General features: G+C 43.8%; 1 protein-coding gene across 2 annotated transcripts in view; it reads right to left on the reverse strand.

The window, feature by feature from the left end:
* emc2 (ER membrane protein complex subunit 2) overlaps positions 1–24,080 on the reverse strand; it is a 105,974-nt gene that overhangs the window by 16,924 nt on the left and 64,970 nt on the right. For both annotated transcript variants that reach the window (XM_078216921.1, XM_078216922.1), the window contains exons 8-10: positions 18,697–18,778; positions 18,212–18,322; positions 16,955–17,059 (exon numbers count right to left, since the gene is read on the reverse strand). In XM_078216921.1, coding sequence (XP_078073047.1) covers positions 16,955–17,059; positions 18,212–18,322; positions 18,697–18,778 — 298 coding nt within the window. The remainder of the gene's footprint in view (positions 1–16,954; positions 17,060–18,211; positions 18,323–18,696; positions 18,779–24,080) is intronic.

Consider the following 24,080-nt stretch of genomic DNA (forward strand, 5'->3'; position numbering starts at 1 on the left):
TCACGTTCAAGTTATCAATTCAGTTTTAATTGGTAATATTTTTATCTTAGCTTACTGAGGAAAGAATTGTAGAAATAATAAATAACAGCATTCTCGCTGGTATGTCTAAGATAATGCAATGGCACAAAGCATATTAAACTGTGGTGTTTTGCATGGCAAATTATTCATAATGTTCTCCAGCTGAAGACATGCGAATGTGGCAGACAAATCATAACTTGTGGCCAAATCACACAAGAGCAGATGACAACATTTGATGGGTGCAGTTTTAGTTAAACAGCAGCACTGTGTGGAGTGATCCTGCTTACTCCTGTTTACGTTTCTTAATTCTGCGGAAGGTATTAAAAAGTAGAATTCCTGATAGAGGATTCTCCAAATGCGCTGGGAAAGCAGAACGTCCTAAAATACTCAGAGGAAAAGGCAGACCTGCTGCAACTGCACACGGCTCTGAACTCTGGCATTTCCTTGCTAAACCTCTCTCTCTCTTTCTCTATTTTAAGATGTGGAGATGCTGGCGTTGGACTGGGGTGGGCACAGTAAAAAGTCTCACAACACCAGGTTAAAGTCCAACAGGTTTATTTGATAGCACAAGCCACTAGCTTTCAGAGCGCTGCCCCTTCATCGGGTGAGTGGGAGTTCTGTTCACAAACAGGGCATATAAAGGCACAGGCTCAATTTGTAAATTGAGACACATTTGTAAGATAATGGTTGGTTACCTGTAAAGACTCGCAGATTCCAAATAAACCTTCTATTTTAAGACACTCTTGATCACCTACTTCTCTGTCCAAGCTCTTGGTTACCTGTTCAAACATCTCATGTGACTTGGTGACAAATCCTGTCAGATAATGCTCCTGTGAAGCGCCTTGGGATATTCTACTCGTCACAGGTGTGACGCACGCACACACACACACACACACACACACACACACACACACACGAGCTGCTGCTACTGGAAACCTACAATAAATAACTATGGTGATCATTTTATTCATAGAAAATGGCGAAGATTTCTGTGTTCCCTTCACTTTGGTGGCCACGTGAATTCAGAGCCAATATCTGAATTGGGCTTTTTCACTCAGATATTTTAATGCGATTTATATGCTTGGCCAATTATTAATCTTAGAATAATTTTTCTCACAATCAGGACCAGATGACTTGAGCACCAATAATTAAAACTAGAACCAGGGATCATTTAGCTGAAAAATGACCGTCAGTGTAGCTGACATCAATAAGGAAAAATGCATTTATCAAAACTGACTGCTCAAAACGTACAAGGAAAATGTTAAGCTGGACTGGTGAACCAAGCGATGGGGAAACCTTTGCCAGAAGTGTACAGAGTGTATAAGACATACTGCACGCTCATTGAAGAGTGGAGTATTTCGAGTTCAGGCTACTCAGAGCGTGCAGACTGCTCATTTGAGTGATTAAAACCAATACAAATACAACCCATTTTTCTTCTTTATAAATTGGAGAAAATACAAGGCTAAGGTATAATTTTATTATGAAAGTACCTTGTTAAAACAAACACAGCAAGAATTTGACACAATAGCTAAAGGCATAGACCCTCCAATGGGATTGAATGACTTAAAACCACACAGTAAGTCAGAAATAGAATTTAACCATGCTGATACAGCTTTTCTAATCATAAGGTTTTGTTTGGTGGAACTCCTCTGAAGCATCTTGTGATGTTTTACTGTCATAAAGGCACTATACACATGCATACTTGGGTTGTATTGTTACAAGACTTGCCTGGCCTGTTCAAACTGTTTCCCCTGGTGTTGCAAACCATTCTTCAGTTGAATGGGCATCTGAGTGACCTGTGTATGCACTCTGCTGACAGTGGTCAAGAGGTGGTCGTGTGAGAAAGGCTGAAGTGTCAACATCCTATAACACCTCGATCGCTGGCAGGGAGGTGATCTGCCCTGAACATGATCTTCTACTCAAGGTCAGGGGTTTGCAACTGAGCAGCCACCCAAACTATGGCCCAGCTTATCAAAATATAGACCTTTCTGCAGCGCTTCACTCTAACTCAACTTAAGAGTGGATTAAGAGTTTGATAACTGTCTATACAATGGCTGAAAGATCTATAATGCGGAGATTACATAAATTCCAAACGTCCATTCAGCCTGTACCTCGTCCTGAAGTCTCAGTAAAATCCATTTAACTACCAGGATTCTATCTGTTTGAAATACATGAAATCCTAGATGCACAGCGGGTTAGGGAGCTTCTGCAAGGGCTAAGGGAGTTGACATCCTGAAATCCTTTTTTTCTGAGCCTGAATTAAACCCATCCGCAATTGGCTTCCATTTTCCAGTTCCAGCATTTACACTTAATTTAAGATCATAGAATCCTACAGTGCAGAAGGAGGCCATTCGGCCCATCGAGCCTGCAGCAGCCACAATCCCACCCAGGCCCTATTCCCATAACCCTACTTATTTATCCTGACACTAAGGGGGCAATTTTTGCATGGTCAATCAACTTAACCCGCACATCTTTTGGAGTGCGGGAGAAAACTGGAGCACCCGGAGGAAACAGTAGCACAGTGGTTAGCACTGCTGCTTCACAGCTCCAGGGACCTGGGTTCGAATCCCGGCTCGGGTCACTGTCTGTGTGGAGTTTGCACATTCTCCCTGTGTCTGCGTGGGTTTCCTCCGGGTGCTCCGGTTTCCTCCCACTGGCCAAAGATGTGCGGGCTAGGTTGATTGGCCATTCTAAATTGCCCCTTAGTGTCCCGGGGTGCATAGGTTAGAGGGATTAGCGGGTAAATATATGGGGATAGGGCCTGGGTGGGATTGTGGTTGGTGCAGACTCGATGGGCCGAATGGCCTCTTTCTGCACTGTAGGATTCTATGAAACCCACGCAGACACGGGTAGAACATGCAAACTCCACACAGACAGCGACCCAAACCGGGAATAGAACCCGGGTCCCTGGCGCTGTGAGGCAGCAGTGCTAACCACTGTGCCACCCCATTAATCTGAATGAATTCTGTTTAATTTACCTTCATAGCCCAGCTACATGGCATTACTGCTGTTCACTATCTGGGAAGAACCTGCACATTTTCTTTTTGCAGCTATTAATATTCAAAGAGGCGTTGGATAAACACTAGAAAAGAGCAGCAGGCAGAGAGACTAATTGAATGGTTTTTCCAAAGAGCTATCACAGGTACGAGTGGCCTTTGTCCTTTGCTATGGAATTCAATCATTTCAATAGAACAGAAAGACAAGTGGATTCACTTAAAGTGCATGCACTCTGTATAAATGGTGAATATTTGAGAATATACTGCGCGCACACAGCCTATTCACTCTTCAAAGGTCAACCTTCAAAGAGCCTCAAGTCTTTTCTGAGCATTTGCTGCCATTTTGAATGCAGTTTTATATTGAAGTGAAGGAACAGATCGCGTCATCTTTCCTCGAAAGAGAGCTCCAGGGTCCCAGATGGTTCTCGCTAAATTTTATTCCCTCAAGTAGCCGCGCCCGAAGTTCAATCCCTGGTCCGTGGCCAAGTCTGCTGATCTCAGCCAAGCTAGTTATGGAGGCTCGATAATTGGCATCAGTATGCTAGGGGTGAGGAGGTCAAACCATAGTGGCAGATGCTGACAGCTTCCCAGCAAGCCTGTGCTGCAACTCCACGTGCAGGAACATCAGGAAAGGCTCAAGTCAGAGAGAAAAGCGCATCATTCTGAAATTTCTTTTTAAAATCCCAGAAAATGCCATAAACATTCAGCAGTTCAGACAGTGTCTGAGGAGAGAAGGGAGGCCAGGCTAATATTTCAGGCGATTAACCTTTGTCAGAAACAAATAGTCATCAGCCTCAAATGTGACCCTATCTTCAGCTCTCCGTGAGAGGCGGGGGTCAGGTACGGCTGCATAACTCCCATCGTCAAATAGTCCTCCTGTCTCATATTAGGAGTTTCCATGTGGGCAGGAGCATGGGAGTGACGTATCTGAGCGAGGGGATAACAATCTCAAAGGGAAGAAAGAAGAAATACATTGTAATTACATCTCAAAAACCAGCCATTTAGTCCAACTGGTCTGCACCAGTGTTTAAGCTCCACACATGCCTCCTCCCACTCTCCACATCTCACCTTGTCAAGATAACCTTCTATTTTTTTCTGCCCCGTGTTCATCTAGCTTCCCCTTAAGTGAATCTACACGATTCACCTCAATAACTCCATGTAGTCATGTATTCCACATTCTCACCACTGTCTGGGTAAACACCTTTCTCCTGAATTTCCTGTTGCATTTATTAGTGACTAGTGGAACGTATAGTGCCTAGTTTTGGTCTTATACCAGAGGTGAAAACATCTTCTGTATGTCTACCCTATCAAACTTTCATCATTTTAAAGACTTTGACCAGTTCACCCCACAGCCTTCTGATTTCCAGAGGAAGGAATTCGAGTCCATTCAGCTTTTCCTGATAATTTGCTGACAAAAATTGGGTGAAACTATTGCTGGGCAAAACAAAATTCATCACATAGAAGCATAGAATCCTACAGTGCAGAAGGAGGCCATTCAGCCCATCGAGTCTGCACTGACCACAATCCCACCCAGGCCCTATCCCCATAACCCCTTCCATTTACCTTAGATAGTTCTCCTGACACTAAGGGGCAATTTATCACAGCCAATCAACCTAACCGGCACATCTTTGGACTGTGTGAGGAAACTGGAGCACCCGGAGGAAACCCACGCAGACACGGGGAGAATATGCAAACTTCACACAGACAGTGACCCAAGCTGGGGATCAAACCTGGGTCCCTGGCGCTGTGAGGCAGCAGTGCTAACCACTGTGCCGCCCCTGTGATATATGCAAGTATCATCCAATTGCCCTGCTAAATTCAGCCATTATGCACACGATTCATCTTGTAAAATCTCAGTGTGTTGCTAATTCAGGGTGATGAAAGCTCTGGAATAGAATGGTTATGTTCTTTGTACCTGTCAGCTATGCTCTTGGGAGTGAGTGAGTGGAAGATGTACAACGAGCAGCCCAGGGATCACTGAGCTTTTGTTTTTTAGACACTTTCCTAACAGCCAGCTCTGAGGTTTCCTGGGCATGGCAGATTCCCATGTGTTGGGCGGTTACATGCTGTCACTTCATAAGATATCGGAAAAATATAGTTAACTTCCCCTCCACTGGACCATGATGTTTTGTTGAATACCATTTCCTTCAGATGAGCTGGATCGTCAAATCCTTTTAGATAATTCCACCCCCTCCCACATCACACAAGACAAACAGTGCAGCAAGTCAACTTCACATTCAAGTTCTTGATAAGACATTGAAGAACCGTCTTCACGGCACAAAATTGAATTGGGGGGGGGGGGGAGAGAGAGAGAGAGAGAGAGAGAAAAAGAACTGATCAGTAAAAATCACAAAAACTCCAGTGCAATATGGTTTGGTGTTTCAAAAACATTCTTCAACACTCAGCAATCTATTTTTGACCCCACTCCTATTTCTCATCTCAATGGGGCCCCTCAGCAATATCATCTGGAAACATGACGCCAGGTTCCAATCTCATCACTGGTTTCAGCCCCTCCACTGTCTGTGTTGTCAGACTATCTGCCCGAGATTCAACACACGATGAATTCCATTTCCTCCAGTGAAGCATTGGCAGGATTGAGGCCCTCGTCTTCAGCTCTTGCCACCAAACCCGTTCCCTCCAATCCATACCCCCTCCACCGGCCACTGTCTCTGACAGAACCAGGTTGTTCTCAACCTCAGTGCCCCGTTTAATCTCCAGCTGAGGTTCCAACTTCACACTGAGACCGTCTACTTCTACCCCACTGCTAACAACCTTCTGCCACATAGTCCAAGTCTCAAACCCTGTGAATGGGGCAGGAGGGAGAGCAGAGACTGTTCCTCACTCTCTCCACACCATAGTGGAAAAAGTTAATTTGAGTTCACAAGTTTTTTTATTTATTAGTCACAAGTAAGGCTTACATTAACACTGCAATTAAGTTCCTGTGAAATTCTCCTAGTCGCCACACTTAGGTAGCTGTTCGGGTCAATGTATCAAACCGGCACGTCTTTCAGATTGTGGGAGGAAACCGGAGCACCCGGAGGAAACCCACGCAGACACTAGGAGAACATGTAAACTCCACACAGCCAGTGACCCAAGTGGGGAATCGAACCCGGGTCCTTGATGCAGTGAGGCAGCACTGTGCCACCGTGCCGCCCCAGAACAACTGAACAACAAACTGAACAATTCAAAAGGGTGTTCCCGTATTACCGTCTAATCACACCAGCAACTTACAGTGCTTTCCATATAGTCACGTCACTCACCAGTACAAAGTCTACAACTTTTTGTGCGTGTGTAAACCAACCTGCTCCTGGTTTTGAGCTCTGCAGATGCTGCTTAATAACCAGGGCACACTTTCCAGGAGCTTTACAGGCAGACAACCCAAGGGCAAAATCATGAGAGGTCTGTCAGTGATGCATGTATTTGATTTTAAATCCCCTTAAAATATTCTGAAAAGGAATGGATTCTTGACCTGGGCTGAAAACACAGGTGATCAGATGACAAAGCTTTTACCAACGTTCTTGCGAAGACGCTCGGGTGTGTGTGACCGTGCGACAGCCCGGAAACTACCGCACAAACCTGGTTCTGATCATCACTCTGCATCACAGAGCTTACAAGCTACTGCAAATCTTAAAAATTGTCTATGCACAAAGACAACATTATGAAGGGGACATTGGCTTTCAGTACTGTGCATTCCCTAATATGCTTCAATAAAAAATGTAGAAACGTATGATACCTTCAGCTAAATAGCTGCCCACCAAGTCAGCCAGATGATAAAGCAGTAGCTAAGCAAAATCTCACCCATCCAAATATAAGCCCCATTTGAAAGCTATTACAATCTTGTGAGCTACTGACACTCGTATGTTTTCATCCTTCACGGAGCACCCACTAATTCCCTGATTTACAGTCACGAGCATGGAGTTAATTTAATATAATATCAGTAATAATGAAGTCCTTATGTTAATAGAACAGATTGGTTTATGATGAATTTAATCATGACAACGAGACAACAGCTGACAAAAGCTCTGCCGTGCTGTATTTTAAATGATCTATTGTGATTAGTGCAGCTACCTGACAAATACTAAATCTTTTCCACTCTTCAAACTGGAATGTGGAGGAAACAAATTGCCGGCTTGGTCAAACAGCTGCCTTGCGGTTAAAGTAGGGTTGCATCTTCACAAATCACTCTGGCCGCATTATAATTTATCTCGCTGACATTATATTAAACGAGACATGATACCATTTCACTGCTCCTTAGTTCCCTGAAATGAGATCAAATGTTAACATGATCTCTGCCGAGTAACACTGAGAACTTTGGCATCATATTCTGAAATAAATCACAATGTGGTAGAATGCAAACTTTTCGCAAGAAGCGATATCCTAAACATAACAATCCAAGCAAATCATTGAATTGACCAGGTTAAGTACAGATGCACCTACAAGACCATCTTGCACGACTTCTTCCAGGTTAATGTGCAGCGGTCAGTGGGATGTCTGCTTCTGCAAACATTCAATTCAACTGGGAAGGGGCAAATATTCAGAGCCAATTAAAGTTTGAACTCTCTCGTGAACTCTGGCATGAATCACTGCAAAGATGAGAGTTTTATTATTTTTATGAAGGATTTGAGTTTCCTTGGAGCAGTTGTATTGGAGCAATGAACATCTGTCACAGCATTTAGCCTGTATTGCTGCCAAAGCGAGTTCAACTTCAACAAACAAATTGGAGATAAATGCAACTTCTCCTCCTGCCTGCGCCCATTTTCTGGTTAAACAGCCTGGCTACATACAGCTGCCACGGTATCACCAAAGGATCCTGTTCAGAGTGAATTCTTTCAACAGGTTTCACTTGTTCTGGCTGCCTGCGTGTGCATCTACGATTTCCATCACTCCACCACTGATGGACTTGCCTTCAGCTGCTTACACCTCAAGCTCTGTAAGAAGTCTCACAGCACCAGGTTAAAGTCCAACAGGTTCATTTGGAATCACGAGCTTTCGGAGCGCTGCTCCTTCATCAGGGTGATGAAGGAGCACCTGATCAGGTGCACCTGATGAAGGGGCAGCGCTCCAAAAGATCGTGATTACAAATTAAACCTGTTGGACTTTAACTCGGTGTCGTGAGACTTCTTACTGTGCCCACCCCAGTCCAACGCCGGCATCTCCACATCATGACCTCAAGTTATAGAATTCCCTCCCTTAAGCTCTCTCTCCTCCTACCAGCTGTTCCTTAAAATCCTATCCCTTCACCTTGTTGTCAGCTTGCCTAATATCTTTATGGGGTATGGTATCAAATGGTAACATTGCTGTGAAGCACCTTGGGATCTTTTATCTGTATTAATGCTGCTATATAAACACAGATTGTTGTTGTATGGTGCATCAGAGAACCTCATGGCACAGATGGAAATCATTTGACTCATATTGTGTATGTGTTGCCTCTTTCAAAAAGCTATCTATTAGTCCCACATTCCTGTTATTGCCCCAGGGCCAGAAAGCTTCTGGTTTTTAAGCATTTATTCTACCCCCTTTTGAAAGTCACTATTGAATCAGCTTCTGTTGCCCTTTCAGGCATCACAGCGACTTGCTCCATTAAAAAGAATTCTCCAAGCCTCTCACTGATTATCAATCTGTGCCCTTGTGTTACTGACTGACAACAGCTTCTTCCTTATTTACTCCATCAAAACCCTTCAGAAATTTGGACACCTTTATGAAGTCTCCCCTTAACCTCTGGTCCAAGGAAAACAATCCCAGCCTCCTTAAGCGCTTCATGGAACCAAGCTCCCTCATCCCGGACACCATTCCAGCAAATCACCTTGCGCGATGATGAAGGCAAAATACTGCGGATGCTGGACTCCGAAACAAAAACTGAAAATGCTGGGAAAACTCAGCAGGTCTGACCGCATCTGTGGAGGGAGATTAGAGCCAACATTTCGAGACAGGATGACCAAAGGTTCTATTCTCTCTCCACAGATGCTGTCAGACCTGCTGAGATTTTCCAGCATTTTGTGTTTCTGAAATCACCTTGTGAACTTGCTACGGCCTTATTATTCCTCCTAAATTCTTCTACAATTGGACACAATATCCCAGCTGATGCCTAACTACTGATTTATAAAGGTTCAGAATTTATGTTTGTGTACTCTATGCCTCGATTAATAAAGCTTGTGATCCCATTCGTTGTGTCAACAGCCTCATTGACTTGTCTCTCCACCTTTGATGATTTGTATAAGTGCACCCTTAGGTCTCTCGACTCCTGCACTGCTTTAACACTGTACCATTAACGTTTTATTGCCTCTCCTCATTCTTCCTTGCAAAATACAGAACTTTACAATTATTTGATTAATTTAATCTGCCATGTGTTTGTCCCTTTCATCAATTTTTGTTCTTCTGAAGTCTGCTACTATCTTTGCCATTGTTTAATACATTCTGTACACTTTGAAATTATGCTCTTATACCAAAGTTCATGTTAATGGTGGGCTAATTATGTTGTTAAAGATCCACAGATAAAGGATATTGTTTAATTAAAAATGTAAGTACATATAAAGAGAGCCTGTGAGATTTTAATTTGATAGGTTTCTGCTGTAGACTTTGTTACAGTGCCCCTCAGGGACTTCAGTTTGATTAGTTGGTTAGTTAATTTTCCCATTTGTTAACTATTTCACTCAAGAGTAGAGAGAGTCAGGGCACCTTCTGTTACTGGTTTAAGAAGGGTAGCAAGAATAATCCGGGTAATTACAGGCCGGTGAGCCTTACATCAGTGGTAGGGAAATTATTGGAGAGGATTGTTTGAGACAGGATTTATTCCCACTTGGAAATAAGTGGATGTATTAGTGAGAGGCAACATGGTTTTGCGAAGGGGAGGTCGTGTCTCACAAACTTGATCGAGTTTTTTGAGGAAGTGACGAAGATGATTGATGAGGGTAGGGCAGTGGATGTTGTCTACATGGACTTCAGTAAGGCCTTTGACAAGGTCCCGCATGGCAGACTGGTGCAGAAGGTGAAGTCACATGGGATCAGAGGTGAGCTAGCAAGGTGGATACAAAGCTGGCTCGGTCAAAGAAGACAGAGGGTAGCAGTGGAAGGGTGCGTTTCTGAATGGAGGGCTGTGACAAGTGGTGTTCCTCAGGGATCAGTGCTGGGACCTTTGCTGTTTGTAATATATATATAAATGATTTGAAGGAAAATGTAACTGTATTGATTAGTAAGTTTGCGGACGACACAAAGGTTGGTGGATTTGCGGATAGCGATGAAGACAATCAGAGTACACAGCAGGATATAGATCAGTTGGAGACTTGGGTGGAGAGATGGCAGATGGAGTTTAATCCGGACAAATGTGAGGTAATGCATTTTGGAAGGCCTAATACAGATAGGAAATATACAGTAAATGGCAGAACCCTTAAGAGTATTGATAGGCAAAGGGATCTGGGTGTACAGGTACACAGGTCACAAAGTGGCAATGCAGGTGGAGAAGGTAGTCAAGAAGGCATACGGCATGCTTGCCTTCATCGGCCGGGGCATTGAGTTTAAAAATTAGCAAGTCATGTTGCAGTTTTATAGAACCTTAGTTAGGCCGCACTTGGAATATAGTGTTCAATTCTGGTCGCCACACTACCAGAAGGATGTGGAGGCTTTGGAGAGGGTACAGAAAAGATTTACCAGGATGTTGCCTGGTATGGAGGGCATTAGCTATGAGGAGACGTTGGAGAAACTTGGTTTGTTCTCACTGGAGCGACGGAGGTTGAGGGGAGACCTGATAGAAGTCTACAAGATTATGAGAGGTATGGACAGAGTGGATAGTCAGAAGCTTTTTCCCAGGGTGGCATAGGTTTAAGGTGCGAGGGGCAAGGTTTAAAAGAGATGTACGAGGCAGATTTTTTACACAGAGAATGGTGGGTGCCTGGAACTCGTTGCCGGGGGAGGTAGTGGAAGCGGATAAGGTAGTGACTTTTAAGGGGTGTCTTGACAAGTACATGAATGAGATGGGAATAGAGGGATATGGTCCCCAGAAGGGTAGGGGGTTTAAGTTCAGTCGGGCAGCATGGTCGGTACAGGCTTGGAGGGCTGAAGGGCCCGTTCCTGTGCTGTAATTTTCTTTGTTCTTTGGTGGGTGCAGGACCTGGAACCCCCAAGATGTATTTCAATTGAATTTTGATAAGTTTTTGCTTTGCACCTTTTAGAGGGTTGTCAAATTGTTAGTTTATTTGTTTTATTGGTTTGCTTATAAAAAAAAAGCCTGGTCCCTTTAAGGGGCTATCAATTTGTTAATTTATTAGCCAATTTGTTTAGTTGATTTATTTATACACAGATGAGTAGAGGGGGAGCTTTCGACATGGACACCCTTTCTTTTACCATTGGGGGTTTGGTGTGGAGAGTGGTATATGTTGCAGCCCTGTGTAAAGTGATTACGGATGTTCAGACTCCCAGGCTGCCTGTCCTTCCTGTGGCTTCGACAAGTCCGGGTTCCATGTCCATATACAATATGTGTGGCTGCAGCCACTATTTCATCATTCGAGGAGGCTGCTCCTCAGGTCTTGCTTGTGCTTCAACCCCACGTTCCTGATCACCAGTCACCCGATGTGGATGGGGGCAGGTAGGATGGAAGTGGGGGGCCGGGCAGAGTGGAGGGCCCCCTCGTTAGCTTGCTCCTGGCAAAGGTGGCATAAACAGGTCCAGGCAGTGGGTAGTCGAGGAGTTAGCCGGTCCCTCTTCCATGGTTACGTCTTTGCCCGGATCTCCTTGGAGAAGGAGCGTGCGGTATCCACCGGTACGCCTGAGGCCTTCCCTGACTGATAAACACCCTATGGGCAGGAATGTATCACCTCCCCCCAATATATTACTGACCTTTAATGAAATAAATCTCCATTGAAGATGTGGTTTATGTTACAGTGCCCCTTCGTGTGTTTATTAGTTAATTTATTTATTTGATTTTTAATTAAAAGAGCATAGAGAGAGATGCTGGGACATGGGGTGAGTGAGGACACAGAAAGCAACTATCTACAAAAGAATTTGCATCTCGTTTCATTCTTCACCATCCAGCTTGTAATTCATTTGTCAGTTCAAATCATTATTAATCATAAAAAGAGTAATGGTTCTAATACCTGCCACTGGGGAGACAGTGCTGTATATCTCTCTCTGCAGTCTCTGGATTCAGACACAATGAAGGAGTACTCTGACAGTAGACCCTAACATCTGGGGAACATAGGGTAAAACTGGGAGGAGTTGGTCCACTCAGGAGTTTAGCAACAGTCTGACAGTCATACGCTCAGCATCATAGCTTCCATCATACCATCCCCAGGTATGTCCTGTCCCACCAGCAGGACAGATCTACCAGAGGTGGTGGCATAGTCAGGGGGGCTTTGCCCTGGGAGCCCTCAATTTGACCCCAGACCCCATGATATCTCGAAGCATCAGGTCAAACATGGGCGAGGAAACTTCCTGGATTATCATCTACCTTCCACACACGCACCCCTCCCGCCTCAGCTGATGAATCAGTACTCCTCCATGTTGAACAAGACTTGGAGGAAGCACTGAGGTGGCAAGGGCAGAAAATGTACTCTAGGTGGGGGACTTCAATGTCCATCCCCAAGAGTCTCAGTAGCACCATTATTGACCAAGCGAGCCAAGTCTTAAGTACAAAGCTGCTAGACTCAGGCTGCAGCAGCTGGTAACAGACCAATAAGGAGGAAAAATCTACTTGATCTCATTGTCATCAATCTACCTGTTGAAGATAGATCTGTTTAGAACCATAGAAAACCATAGAAACCCTACAGTGCAGAAAGAGGCCATTCGCCCCTTCGAGTCTGCACCAACCACAATCCCACCCAGGCCCTACCCCCATATCCCTACCTATTTACCCGCTAATCCCTCTAACCTGCGCATCTCAGGAAACTAAGGGGCAATTTTAGCATGGCCAATCAACCTAACCCACACATCTTTGGACTGTGGGAGGAAACCGGAACACCCTGAGTAAACCCATGCAGACACGAGGAGAATGTGCAAACTCCACACAGACAGTGACCCAAGCCGGGAATCGAACCCAAGTCCCTGGAGCTGTGAAGCAGCAGTGCTAACCACTGTGCTACCGTGTCTGTTCATGGCAGTATAAGTAGGAGTGACCACTGCACATTGTGGAGACAAAAGTCCCATCTTCATACAGAGGACACCTACAGCTTGGTATGGCTCCTGCTCTGCCCAAGATCACAAGGAACTACAAAAGGTTGTGAATGTGGCCCAATCCATCACGGAAACCAGCCTCACATCCATTGACTCTGTCTACACTTCCCGCTGTCTCAGCAAAGCAGCCAGCATAATTAAGGACCCCACGCACCCCGGACATTCTCTCTTCCACCTTCTTCCTTTGGGAAAAAGATACAAAAATTTGAGGTCACGTACCAACCAACTGAAGAACAGCTTTTTCCCTGCCGCCGTCAGACTTTTGAATGGACTTACCTTGCATTAAGCTGATCTTTCTCTACACCCTAGCTATGACTGTAACACTACATTCTGCACCCTCTCCTTTCCTTTTCTATGAACGGTATGCTTTGTATAGCGCGCAAGGAACAATACTTTTCATTGTATGTTAATACATGTGACCATAATAAATCAAATTAAATTCAAATCAAATCAAACCTTCCATCATGTTGTGTGGCACTACTGTCGTGCTAAATGGGATAGCTTCAGAACAGATCTATCAACTCAAGACTGGGCATCCATGAGGCGCTGTGGGCCATCAACAGCAGCAGAATTGTACTCAACCACAATGTGGAACCTCATGGCCTGGCATATCCCCCACTCTACCAGTATCACCAAGCCAGGGTGGTGATGAGCGCCAGGCTTGTTGCAAAATATGACACCAACCTTGTGAAGCTACAATACCAGAATGCGTACAGGCTGAACTGCAGAAGTTACAGACAAATCGATGTGATCCCACAACAACAAATCTAAGCTCTGGAGTCCTGTCACATCCAGTCGTGAATAGTGGTGGACAATTAAACAAACAGGAAGCGGCTCCACAAATATCCCCATTCTCAACGTTAGGGGAGTTCAGCACATTAGCGCAAAAGATAAAGTTTGAAGCATTTGCAGAAATCTTCAGCCAGAAGTGTCGAGTGGGTGATCCAGCTCAGCTTCTTCCACAGAACATCACCATCACAGATGTCAGTCTTCAATCAATTTGATTCATTCCATGTGATATTAACAATCGGCTGAAGGCATCGGATACTGAAAAGGCAATGGGTTCTGTCAACAACCCAGCAATCGGACTGAAAATCTGTATTCCAGAAAATTACCAAATATGTCCTGTCCACAAAAAGCAGGATCAATCCAACCTGACCAAATACCATCTCATCAGTAAACTCTCCATCATTGGCAAGTTGATGGAAGGTGTAGTTGACAGTGCTATCAACCACGACTAACTCAGCAATAACATGCTCTCACATGCTCAGTTTGGGTTCCACTAGGGCCACTCAGCTCCTGACTTCATTACAACCTTGGTTCAAACATGGACAAAGGAGCTGAATTCTAGAGGTGAGGTGAGAGTGACAGCCCTTGACATCAAGGCAGCATTCGACCGAGTGTGGCATCAAGGTGTCTGAGCAAAACTGAAAAAGATTCTCCACTAGCTGGAGTCGTACTGGCACAAAGAAAGATGGTTGCTGCTGTTAGAGGTCAAGCATCTCAGTCCCAGGGCTGCAGGAGTTCCTCAGGGTTGCCCTAGACTCAACCACCTTCAGCTGCTTTATCATTGACTTCCCCTCCATTGTAAGGCCAGAAGTGAGGATGTTTCCTGATGGTTTGCAGTTTTAGGTCTCATTGGCCTCATTCTCCACAGATAATTAAGTAGTCCATGTCCACATACTGCACAAATGCCAGACAATGGCCCTCTCCAGCCAGAGAGAGCGTCAACACCTCCCCTTGACATTTAATGGCATTACCATCATTGAATCCTTCACCAAGAACATCTTAAGGGGGGGGGTCACCATTAACCAGGATGGATCTTTGAGGATCAGTCCCATATTTATTGTGGCGACAAGAGCAGGTCAGATAATGGATATGCATGCGGTAGCGAGTAACTCACCTAGTGAATCCCAAAAATCTTTCCATCATCTGCAAGTCAGGAGTACGATGGGATATCTGCCACTTGTCTGGATGAGTGCAGCTCCAACAACACCAAAGTAGCACAATGTCATCCAGAACAAAGCAACCTATCGGCTTCCTTAAGCACGTACTCCCACCAGAACCTGTGCAGTGTTCACAGTGTGAACCATCAAGATACAATGTACCAACTCAACAAGGTCTCTTTTGACAGCAAGTCCCAATCTTCTCACTGCTACCACCTAGAAGGATGAGGGCAGCAGGCGTATGGATACACCTCAAGTCACACATCATCCTGACTTGGAAATACATCACCATTCATTGTTTCTGGGTCTAAATCCTGGAACTTCCTCTCTAACAGCACTTTGGGAAAACCTTCACTACACAAACTGCAGAGGCTGAAGATAATGGCTTGCCACCACCTTGTGAAGGGATATTAAGGATAGGAAAATGTCAGCAACACCCAATCCCGCAAATTAATTAAACAGAATGAAAAACAAGCGTTCGTCCACAACACAAAAACTGTTTTTAATACAATTATATATGGTGGTCCGGATAAACTGTTGCATCGCGGGGAACTGGAGCTGAATGTTTGTTCAGGGAAGCATGTGTTAGACACGTTAGCTCTCTCCGATTTGATTTCAGGTGCCACATGTACACAGAGGACAGAAGAGGAAAGCTGCTACTGGCCAGAACAGTCCAAAGTCAACATGCCAATATTTTACACATTAAAAATTTCAGGAGACAATACATTTTTCATTTGATCAGACCTTCTAGAAGTTAAAAACAATTCGAGTTGCCAAACGTACAACTACTTGGAACAGAGCAACTCTCTGTAGTCATTTTGTATCAGGTAAAATAAGCCTTCTCTGCACACTCTCAACGCACAGACAAAACACACACACGTCTGTTCTCAGGAAACAATACTTGTGAAGAAATGCTGCTGCATTTAAGGATATTTGGACATAACACAGGCGAAAACCATAGCAATCTACCACAAGACAAAGTACTGCAGACGCTAGAACTCTGAAACAAAAATAAAAATAGCAGAAAACACTCAGCATGTCGGGCAGCGCCTGTGGAGGTGAAAGGTCATTGACTTGAGACTTGAATTTTGTTTCTCTCATCACAGATGCTGCCTGACCTGCTGAGTATTCCCAGCATTTTCTGTTTACATTTCATAAGAATCCTGCAGTCTGTATTTTTTGGGTAATTTTACGAGCTGCAATAATACTAATGGATCAATAGAGAAACGATAGAGACCACAATGATTTCTCGGAACTGTAGAAACAAAACCATACGGTGAAACTTTCTGTTGAATACACGTCAATATGCCATCTGTCTAACTCTACAAATCAAAGTTCCAATCGTAGCACCTAATGTCAACACATTGGCACAAACAGAATGTCCTTTAATAAACATCCTTCCACATAAATTTGCGAATAGTACCCCAGTGGTTATCATACTGAACCAGCTAACTCGCAGGGTGTAAATTCAATTCCTACCATACAAGTTATGAAACTGATGGTCTTTGCAAGTTTTGTTGCAGAGACCTTGACTATGCACACTCTGGACAGCCAGGCATTCACAGCCTGTGAGGGAACAGATAAGTGAACTGACGCCCCATTTCTGGATTTTACTCCTGACAAAGTTCTCACACATTGCTCCATGCTGAAGCAAAGCTGGACTCCAGCCTATCCCCAAGCCCAAGACAGCCTCTTTTTACCACCTCACTTGTGTACACAGCCCATCATGTTCTTGATCTCTTTCTATCATTGCTTGGCCCCATCTCAAATAATTTCAACCAAAGTGGGGGCGAACCTGCTGAAATTAGCACGTGCTGTTATTTTCTTACTCACCTGATAAGCTTTGTTGATCTGTGTAGCCGCCCAAGTAGCGTACCTCATATTGTCCTTTTTCATTTTAGCGTTAGCTTTAGGGTTAGATGCAATGTGACTTGCAGACTGCAAAGGAAAGGGGAAAGAAAAACATCTTAACTTCTTCCAGCATTGGGTGCAAGCTGTGCAAATAACATTTCCCATTTTTATGATGCTGAAGAACTGAGAATCATAGAATCTCTACAGTGCAGAAGGAGGCCATTTTTACCCTTCAAGTCTGCACCGACCACAATTCCACCCACGCCCTAGCCCTCTAACCCCACGTGTTTACCCTGCTAAACCCCCGACACTAAGGGGCAAGTTAGCATGGCCACTAACTGCGCATCTCTGGAGTCTGAGGGGAAACCGGAGCGCCCAGAGGAAGCCCACGTAGACACGGGGAGAATGTGCAAACTCTACACAGACAGTCACGCAAGGCCGGAATCGAACACGGGTCCCTGGCGCTGTGAGGCAGCAGTGCTAACCACTGTGCTATCGTGCCGCCCCTTAGCACAAGCAGGATATTGCATGGGTTTTGTCTTTGAATATCCAGAGCTTCCACTGGCAAAATAGAAATGATGCAAACTACAGGCACAAATAATCAATTGCACCAAAATGTCCCCAGTGGAAACACAAATCAAAATGTTCTAACAGCATCAAGTTACTGTTTAGTGGATTGAAAATGTACATCATACAGTCGAAATAAAGGCATCAAATTCTGACTGGCAGCTTCTTCCAGCTCTTCAACCACACAGAGACTGGAGAAGTTGGGATTATTCCCCTTAAGAACAGAGAGGGTGAAGGGGAAATTTAATCGAGTCTTCAAAATGTTAAACAGGGAGAAGCTGTTTTCAGTGTTAAGAGTATCAGTGACCAGAAGGCACAGATTGACAGCAAAATGAGCAAGTATTTTTTAAACAGTGAATTACGATGATCTGGAATGCGCTGCTTGATAGGAAGCAGATTCAATAATAACTTTCAAAAGGGAACTGAATAATTAGCTGAGAAAGATACAAAGTTGCAGGCTCTGGGGAAGCAGCAGAGGAGTGGGGCTAATTAGATAGCTCTTTCAAAGAGCTAGCAAAGACATGATGGGTCGAATGGTTTCTACTGTGCTGTATCATTCTATCACTCTCTTGTCATGGTTACAATGGTTACGAATGGAAAGCATTCTAACTTTGCCACTGAGTTACTGTATGATGTTACTGGGGGAGATTCCCTCAACATGTTCTAGCTTACCATGTAAAGCCCAAACAGAGCACGCATGTTTCTGTTGTTTAGTTTCAGTGCCTGGGAAAAATACTTCCGAGAGATTTCCAGGTTTTCCAGTCCACCTTGGGTGTATTTCACCTGTAAGACACAGAAGCTTACAAGAATAATAAAGTGTAAAAGCTGAATTTCAAGGCAGTGTAAAGCCATGCACAGTGCTCACAGATTACAAAGAAACCATTCTCGATTAACCACTTTCATTGTTATGTAAAGATGGCACCTCTGACAGTGTAGTGCTCCCTCAGTACTCCCATAGATTGTCAGCCTGGATCACATGCACAATTCTCTTGTGTGAGACTTGAACTCTCAACTATTGGACTCAGAGGCAAGGCTGCTATTTGCTGAGCCATAGCTATCACATTCCCCCCCCCCCCTCTCCACCTCAGACCTAGGTCAACTTTGTCAAACATAACATGATCAGATTAATCCCATAAGAATGCTCCTCCCCCACCTACCTCTGCATAGTGTTGACAGTACAGGTGATTATGAGGGTTAGTCATCATAAGTTCCTCTAAGCAAAATGCTGCTTTTCCGTAACTGTGCAAAGGAGACAAGAGTTGCATTTTAAAAGCTAGTTCACATAACAATTAGTTTATGCTAGCTATTTTTATGATCCTGGTATTCCTACAGCTAAAGCAACTGCAGTTTAAAAATACACCGCATCAAGCATATTACAATTGCAGGTGTCCTGGGGTTGTGAATGACTCTATATAAATGCAGGTTAGTTAGTGCGTATCTTCTACCACAGACCTGACAGGCCTCCTCCTCTACTTCACAATTCTATGCCTTGTGTCAGACAATACTCAGTAATAAAACCTAGCTTCATGCCATACTCAGTATTAGTAGAGTAATTAACAGAGTGCATCTCTGAACTGTTTACTACACACATTGATCATTAACTTGGCGCTTCCTTCAAATTGTATGCTGCCCTCCATTTCAATGTAAATTGTAGATGTCGGGATTGTCCGTCTGAAGCATTTAACTTGCAATACACCAGGTCAAAAAATACTTTAAGCCCTTCCAATTCCTTGGAATAGTTGGCCGAGAGGTCAATAGATTTTTTTGGTTAAGGATATCAAAGGATATAGAGCAAAGATGAGTTAATGAGGCTGAAGTATAGATCAGCCATGATCTAATTGAATGGCTCGAGGGGATGAGTGGTCTCCTCCTGTTTCTGCCCTTGCTTGCCGCTGCAACTTACGGCAGCCACTTTACTGGGACGGAGATTGTCTTGCACGAAGATAAGCACTTTGTACTTTTGTAAAGTAGGCGATCGATGCCAGCCCTCAAGTCTCCAAGACAGCTGGCTTATATCTACCTCAAAGTTTAAGATGGCCAGTGTCCTTGACAGACCGTAGTCTGCAATGTGAATCCCGATTATGGAAAAAGCTACACCATCAAATGCCGGAAGCCAATTTACTGGCTAGTCTTGTCATCATCCACTGGCCAACCAAATCAGCTGCAACACTGCGTGTCACTCTATTGCAGTGAAGTAAACCGTTTGCAAACACTAAACTGCAGGAGTTGGAAACACTGCACAAAGCACACCACAAGAGAAGAAAAAAAAAGTATAATCATTAACGAGTTGCGTAGCACGGATAGAAAATTAAATATAATTTCACAACTTAAATTTAAAATCAAGCCCTTAATTATTTGCATTGTTTGATCTTCATACATTCTTTTAAAGAGAAGTTTTGGAATATTGGCTTGTAATCCTCCGTTTACTTTTACATTCAATATAATTATCCCTCATGATTTCTCCTATTGCTCTGAAATGTTTCCTGGCTTCTAATTAGATTCAGCTTTGTACTCACAACCTCTCTGACTGGTTTTGAAAATTATGCATTTAGCCCTTCAATATGTTGTATTTAAAACAGAATTTATTCAAATATTCAATGCGCTCATTGTAATGTTTCAGAATGGGGGACAGAGTGAATGGAAACATTTCAATATGTGGGGGCTGGGAGGAAGGGTCAACCAGCAAGAAGTGCAGGAGCGCAGAGGGGAACCCCCTGCCCCCCCAGGACTGTGTCCAAGGAACAGGGCACCATTATTATTCTTTCACGGGCATCAACGGCTAGACCAGCACTTGATGCAAATCCCAATTGCCCTTGAGAAGGTGATGATAAATCACCTTCTTGAACCGCTGCAGTCTGTGTGGAACACCCCACAGTGCTGTCAGGGAGGGAGTTTCAGGATTTTGACCCAGCAACAGTGAAGGAATGGCTATATATTTCTAAGTCCGCATGGTGTGTGAATTGGGTGGTCGTATTCCTAGGCGCCTTCGAGGTGACAGAGATGTACAGCACGGAAACCTGCCCTTCAGCCCAACCCGTCCATGGAAGAGGTTTGGAAAGTGCTGTCGAAGAGGCTTGACCAGTTGCAGCAATGCATTTTGTAGATTGTACACACAGCTGCCACAGTGGGCTGGTAGTGAAGGGAATGAATATTTAAGATAGTGAATGGGGTGTCGATCAAGTAAGCCTGGGGCTGTGATGGGAGCACAGTGCAACCACTGCCTCAAACACTCCCTGTGACACAGCTCCAACAACTGCTAAAGAAAGATGTTTATTTTAGCCTCCTTCCTCACTCAGTGATGACCCAATGCCATTGACTTCTTAAGCTGAGAAAATAACTCAAACTAAACCTGCCATAATTCCAAATAAAAACTCCACTAAATCTCTTTGCTTTCTCTGCTCTAGTGGAAAGTGTCCCAGTTTCTTACATTCAGGGCATTTTGCATAAAGTTTACATACATTAGGTCTGTATCCCCCGCAATTCGCAAGGTTAAGGGGTGGTTTGATTGACGTTTTGAGGATTTCAAAAGAAATTGATGGCGTGAATCGGGAAAAATGTTTCTAGGATATGGGGACATAAATTCAGAGCCAAGTTCATTCAAGAGAAAAGACCGGAAAAACTCCTTCACTAAAACAATGCAAAGCAGTTGATGCTATTTCAATTAATCATTTTAAATTGGAGGTTGAAAGTTTTAAGGAAATGGTGCCAAAGCAATTAAATGGAGCTAAAATACAGATAAGCTACGATCTTATTAAATGGCAGATCAGATTCAAAGGGCTGAATGGCCTATTCCTGTAGTCTAAGTCTCTCATCAACTCTGGCATCATCCTGCTGAATCCACGCTTTCAATAGCTTTAATGTCTGTTCAATAATGAGCTGTTCATAACCTGGCACAGTTTGGCACGCCACACACAAATGTAGACATTTCTGCTAATTTCTCCTGGGCCTTTACTTCAGAGCAGAGAAGGTTGAGTGGGGACATGACTGAGGTGTATCAGATTATGTAGGGTATTGACAGGGTGCACAGGGAGCAGCTGTTCCCCATTGGTTGAGGGGTCAATCATGAGGGGGGCACAGTTTTAGGGTGAGGGGCAGGAGATTCAGAGGGGATTGGAGAAGGTTTTTTCCATTCGAAAGGTGGTGGGGATCTGGAATGCACTGCCTGGGAAGGTAGTGGAGGCTGGAAACTTTACAACCTTTAAAATCCAATCCATCACGCAAACCAGCCTCCCACCCATTGACTCTGTCTACACTTCCCGCTGCCTCGGCAAAGCAACCAGCACAATTAAGGACCCCACGCACCCCGGACATTCTCTCTTCCACCTTCTTCCTTCGGGAAAAAGATACAAAAGTCTGAGGTCATGTACCAACCGACTCGAGAACAGCTTCTTCCCTATTGCTGTCAGACTTTTGAATAGACGTACCTTGCACTAAATTGATCTTTCTCTACACCCTAGCTATGACCTGTAACACTACATTCTGCACTCTCTCATTTCCTTCTCTATGAATGGTGTGTTTTGTCTGTATAGCGCGCAAGGAACAATACTTTTCACTGTATGTTAATGCACGTGACAATAATAAATCAAATCAAAGTATTTCGATGAGCATTTGAAACATCAAAACTTTAAAGGGTATGGGACATGAAAATGGGATTAGTGCAACTTTAGTGGTAGTTATTGTTGGTGCAGACTCAATGGACTGAAGGAACTCAACTGAACATGCTGTAGATATTTCCCATTATTCTGCACTCTGCGGTCTTCCAGAGTCGAACGACTGAGCGATGTTACCCTGGGAATGGTAACCTTTCTTAATAACAGTGGATCTAAATGACTAACTTCGAATGACAAGTTGCTTCACTGTCTTCTGTGCCAGTTATTCTTTTTCCTGGCTGACTCCACTCTGGAGGGTTCAGAGTTTGGAAAATTCAGTGCTCAGCTGTTACAGTCTCTGATGTTGTTGGTTAGAGTCGAGGGGGATGTCAATCAGCACATCAAATTCTAGAGACCATTGCGACAGAGCTACCTTGAATCATATGAGGCTGATGAAACTTCCAGTATCCAGCCTCCAACCAAACCAAGTGACTAGCTTAGGGAGACAAATAGTACAAGAGGTGAGTTAACCAGAGTATTCTGCCCCATGCTATGTGAAAACTTTATGAAGCTTTAGGATTTCTGGAAACCTTTTCCTATTTAAATATGTGTATTTAAATAGAAACACATACCCTGTTACTAAAACTATTAAGCAGACCGAATGGCTTTATTATTGTAAGTCTTTGAACAAGTCATTGCTTGGAATTAAGTCACCCAATCAAAGCTGGTGAGTAACCCTACACCAAGGTCATTTAGGGACTTGTACATAAGCAGAATACATTTGACTTCTGCATGACAAAACATTGTTCCATCTGGACTGATTTACCTTTTAAGTATATAAAATGTAAATAAATATAAAATATCCAATATACCGTAAGCAGCAGGCATCCATCTTCCAGCTGCGCAATCGCTACCAATTACATGACCATTTTCTACTCCACCTTATCTTTTTGTGGGTGGATGGATTTTTTTTTTAGTAGGAAGCTAATGTTATAAGCTCTTATCCAAATTATAGCTTGACAAATTGCTGCATTAATTTCTCTTCCAAACCCTACATATTACAGTCTCTCCAAGGAGACCAAATCCAACAGAGCACTGACCTACAAGTAATCCCTTGTGAAAGTTCTGCTTGTGAGGCCAAAATAAGGTTAACACTCGCACTAATTGCAAACAGGGAATAATCTGTAGAGACAGCTTTTTCCAGATAAAACCACCGCCTGTTGCAACATTTTCACCAAGAATAACCGACCCAATACTAAACACTGAAGATTCCAGTATCATTTTTCACATCCAAATATTTTAATAGTTAGATTGCTCATTTATCCAAATATGGTTAATAACTGGCTAAATGCTAGTCACTTCAGTTTCACACCACAATGACACCGTTACCAGACATTCCCCACAACTAGATCTTTCTCGTGCCCCACTAGTTTCGTTTCAGTCAGTCGAGGGGTTCAACTCAGGAACTACCTCAACCATTTCTTTCGGGTTTTGGAATGAAGCAGTTTGGCCACACTTACACCTCCTGCTCTTGAAGATTTATCAAAATGTAAGGATTGTTGGCATGGTCTCACAGAAACCTAGCAACGTTTGGACTGCGTTATGGTCTTGAAAGTTAATTTACACAAACTCAGATCTGGTTTCAAATAATAGGAATCAAAATTGCCATCAGCTGCGCAAACACAAGATTTTGCACATACTTAAACTGAAGCTTGTGAAGTCCAAGAATGTTACTCCCATTCATCAGCTCACTTTGGTGAGAAGACTTGAACCACAATTTTGCAAAACACTTTGAGGCGCTACGTGACATCAATCACACAGCAGCTGACCCAAAGCAGTGCAATGCCGACTTCCGTCTTGCCATTGGGTAAAACTATTCATTCCTGGCAACAGACAGGCTGCGTGCCAGTCTGGAAATGTACCAGGACAATTAATGCAGCTGTGTCGTTGAT

Source organism: Mustelus asterias, chromosome 7, assembly GCF_964213995.1.
Source record: "Mustelus asterias chromosome 7, sMusAst1.hap1.1, whole genome shotgun sequence".
Lineage (NCBI taxonomy): Eukaryota > Metazoa > Chordata > Chondrichthyes > Carcharhiniformes > Triakidae > Mustelus > Mustelus asterias.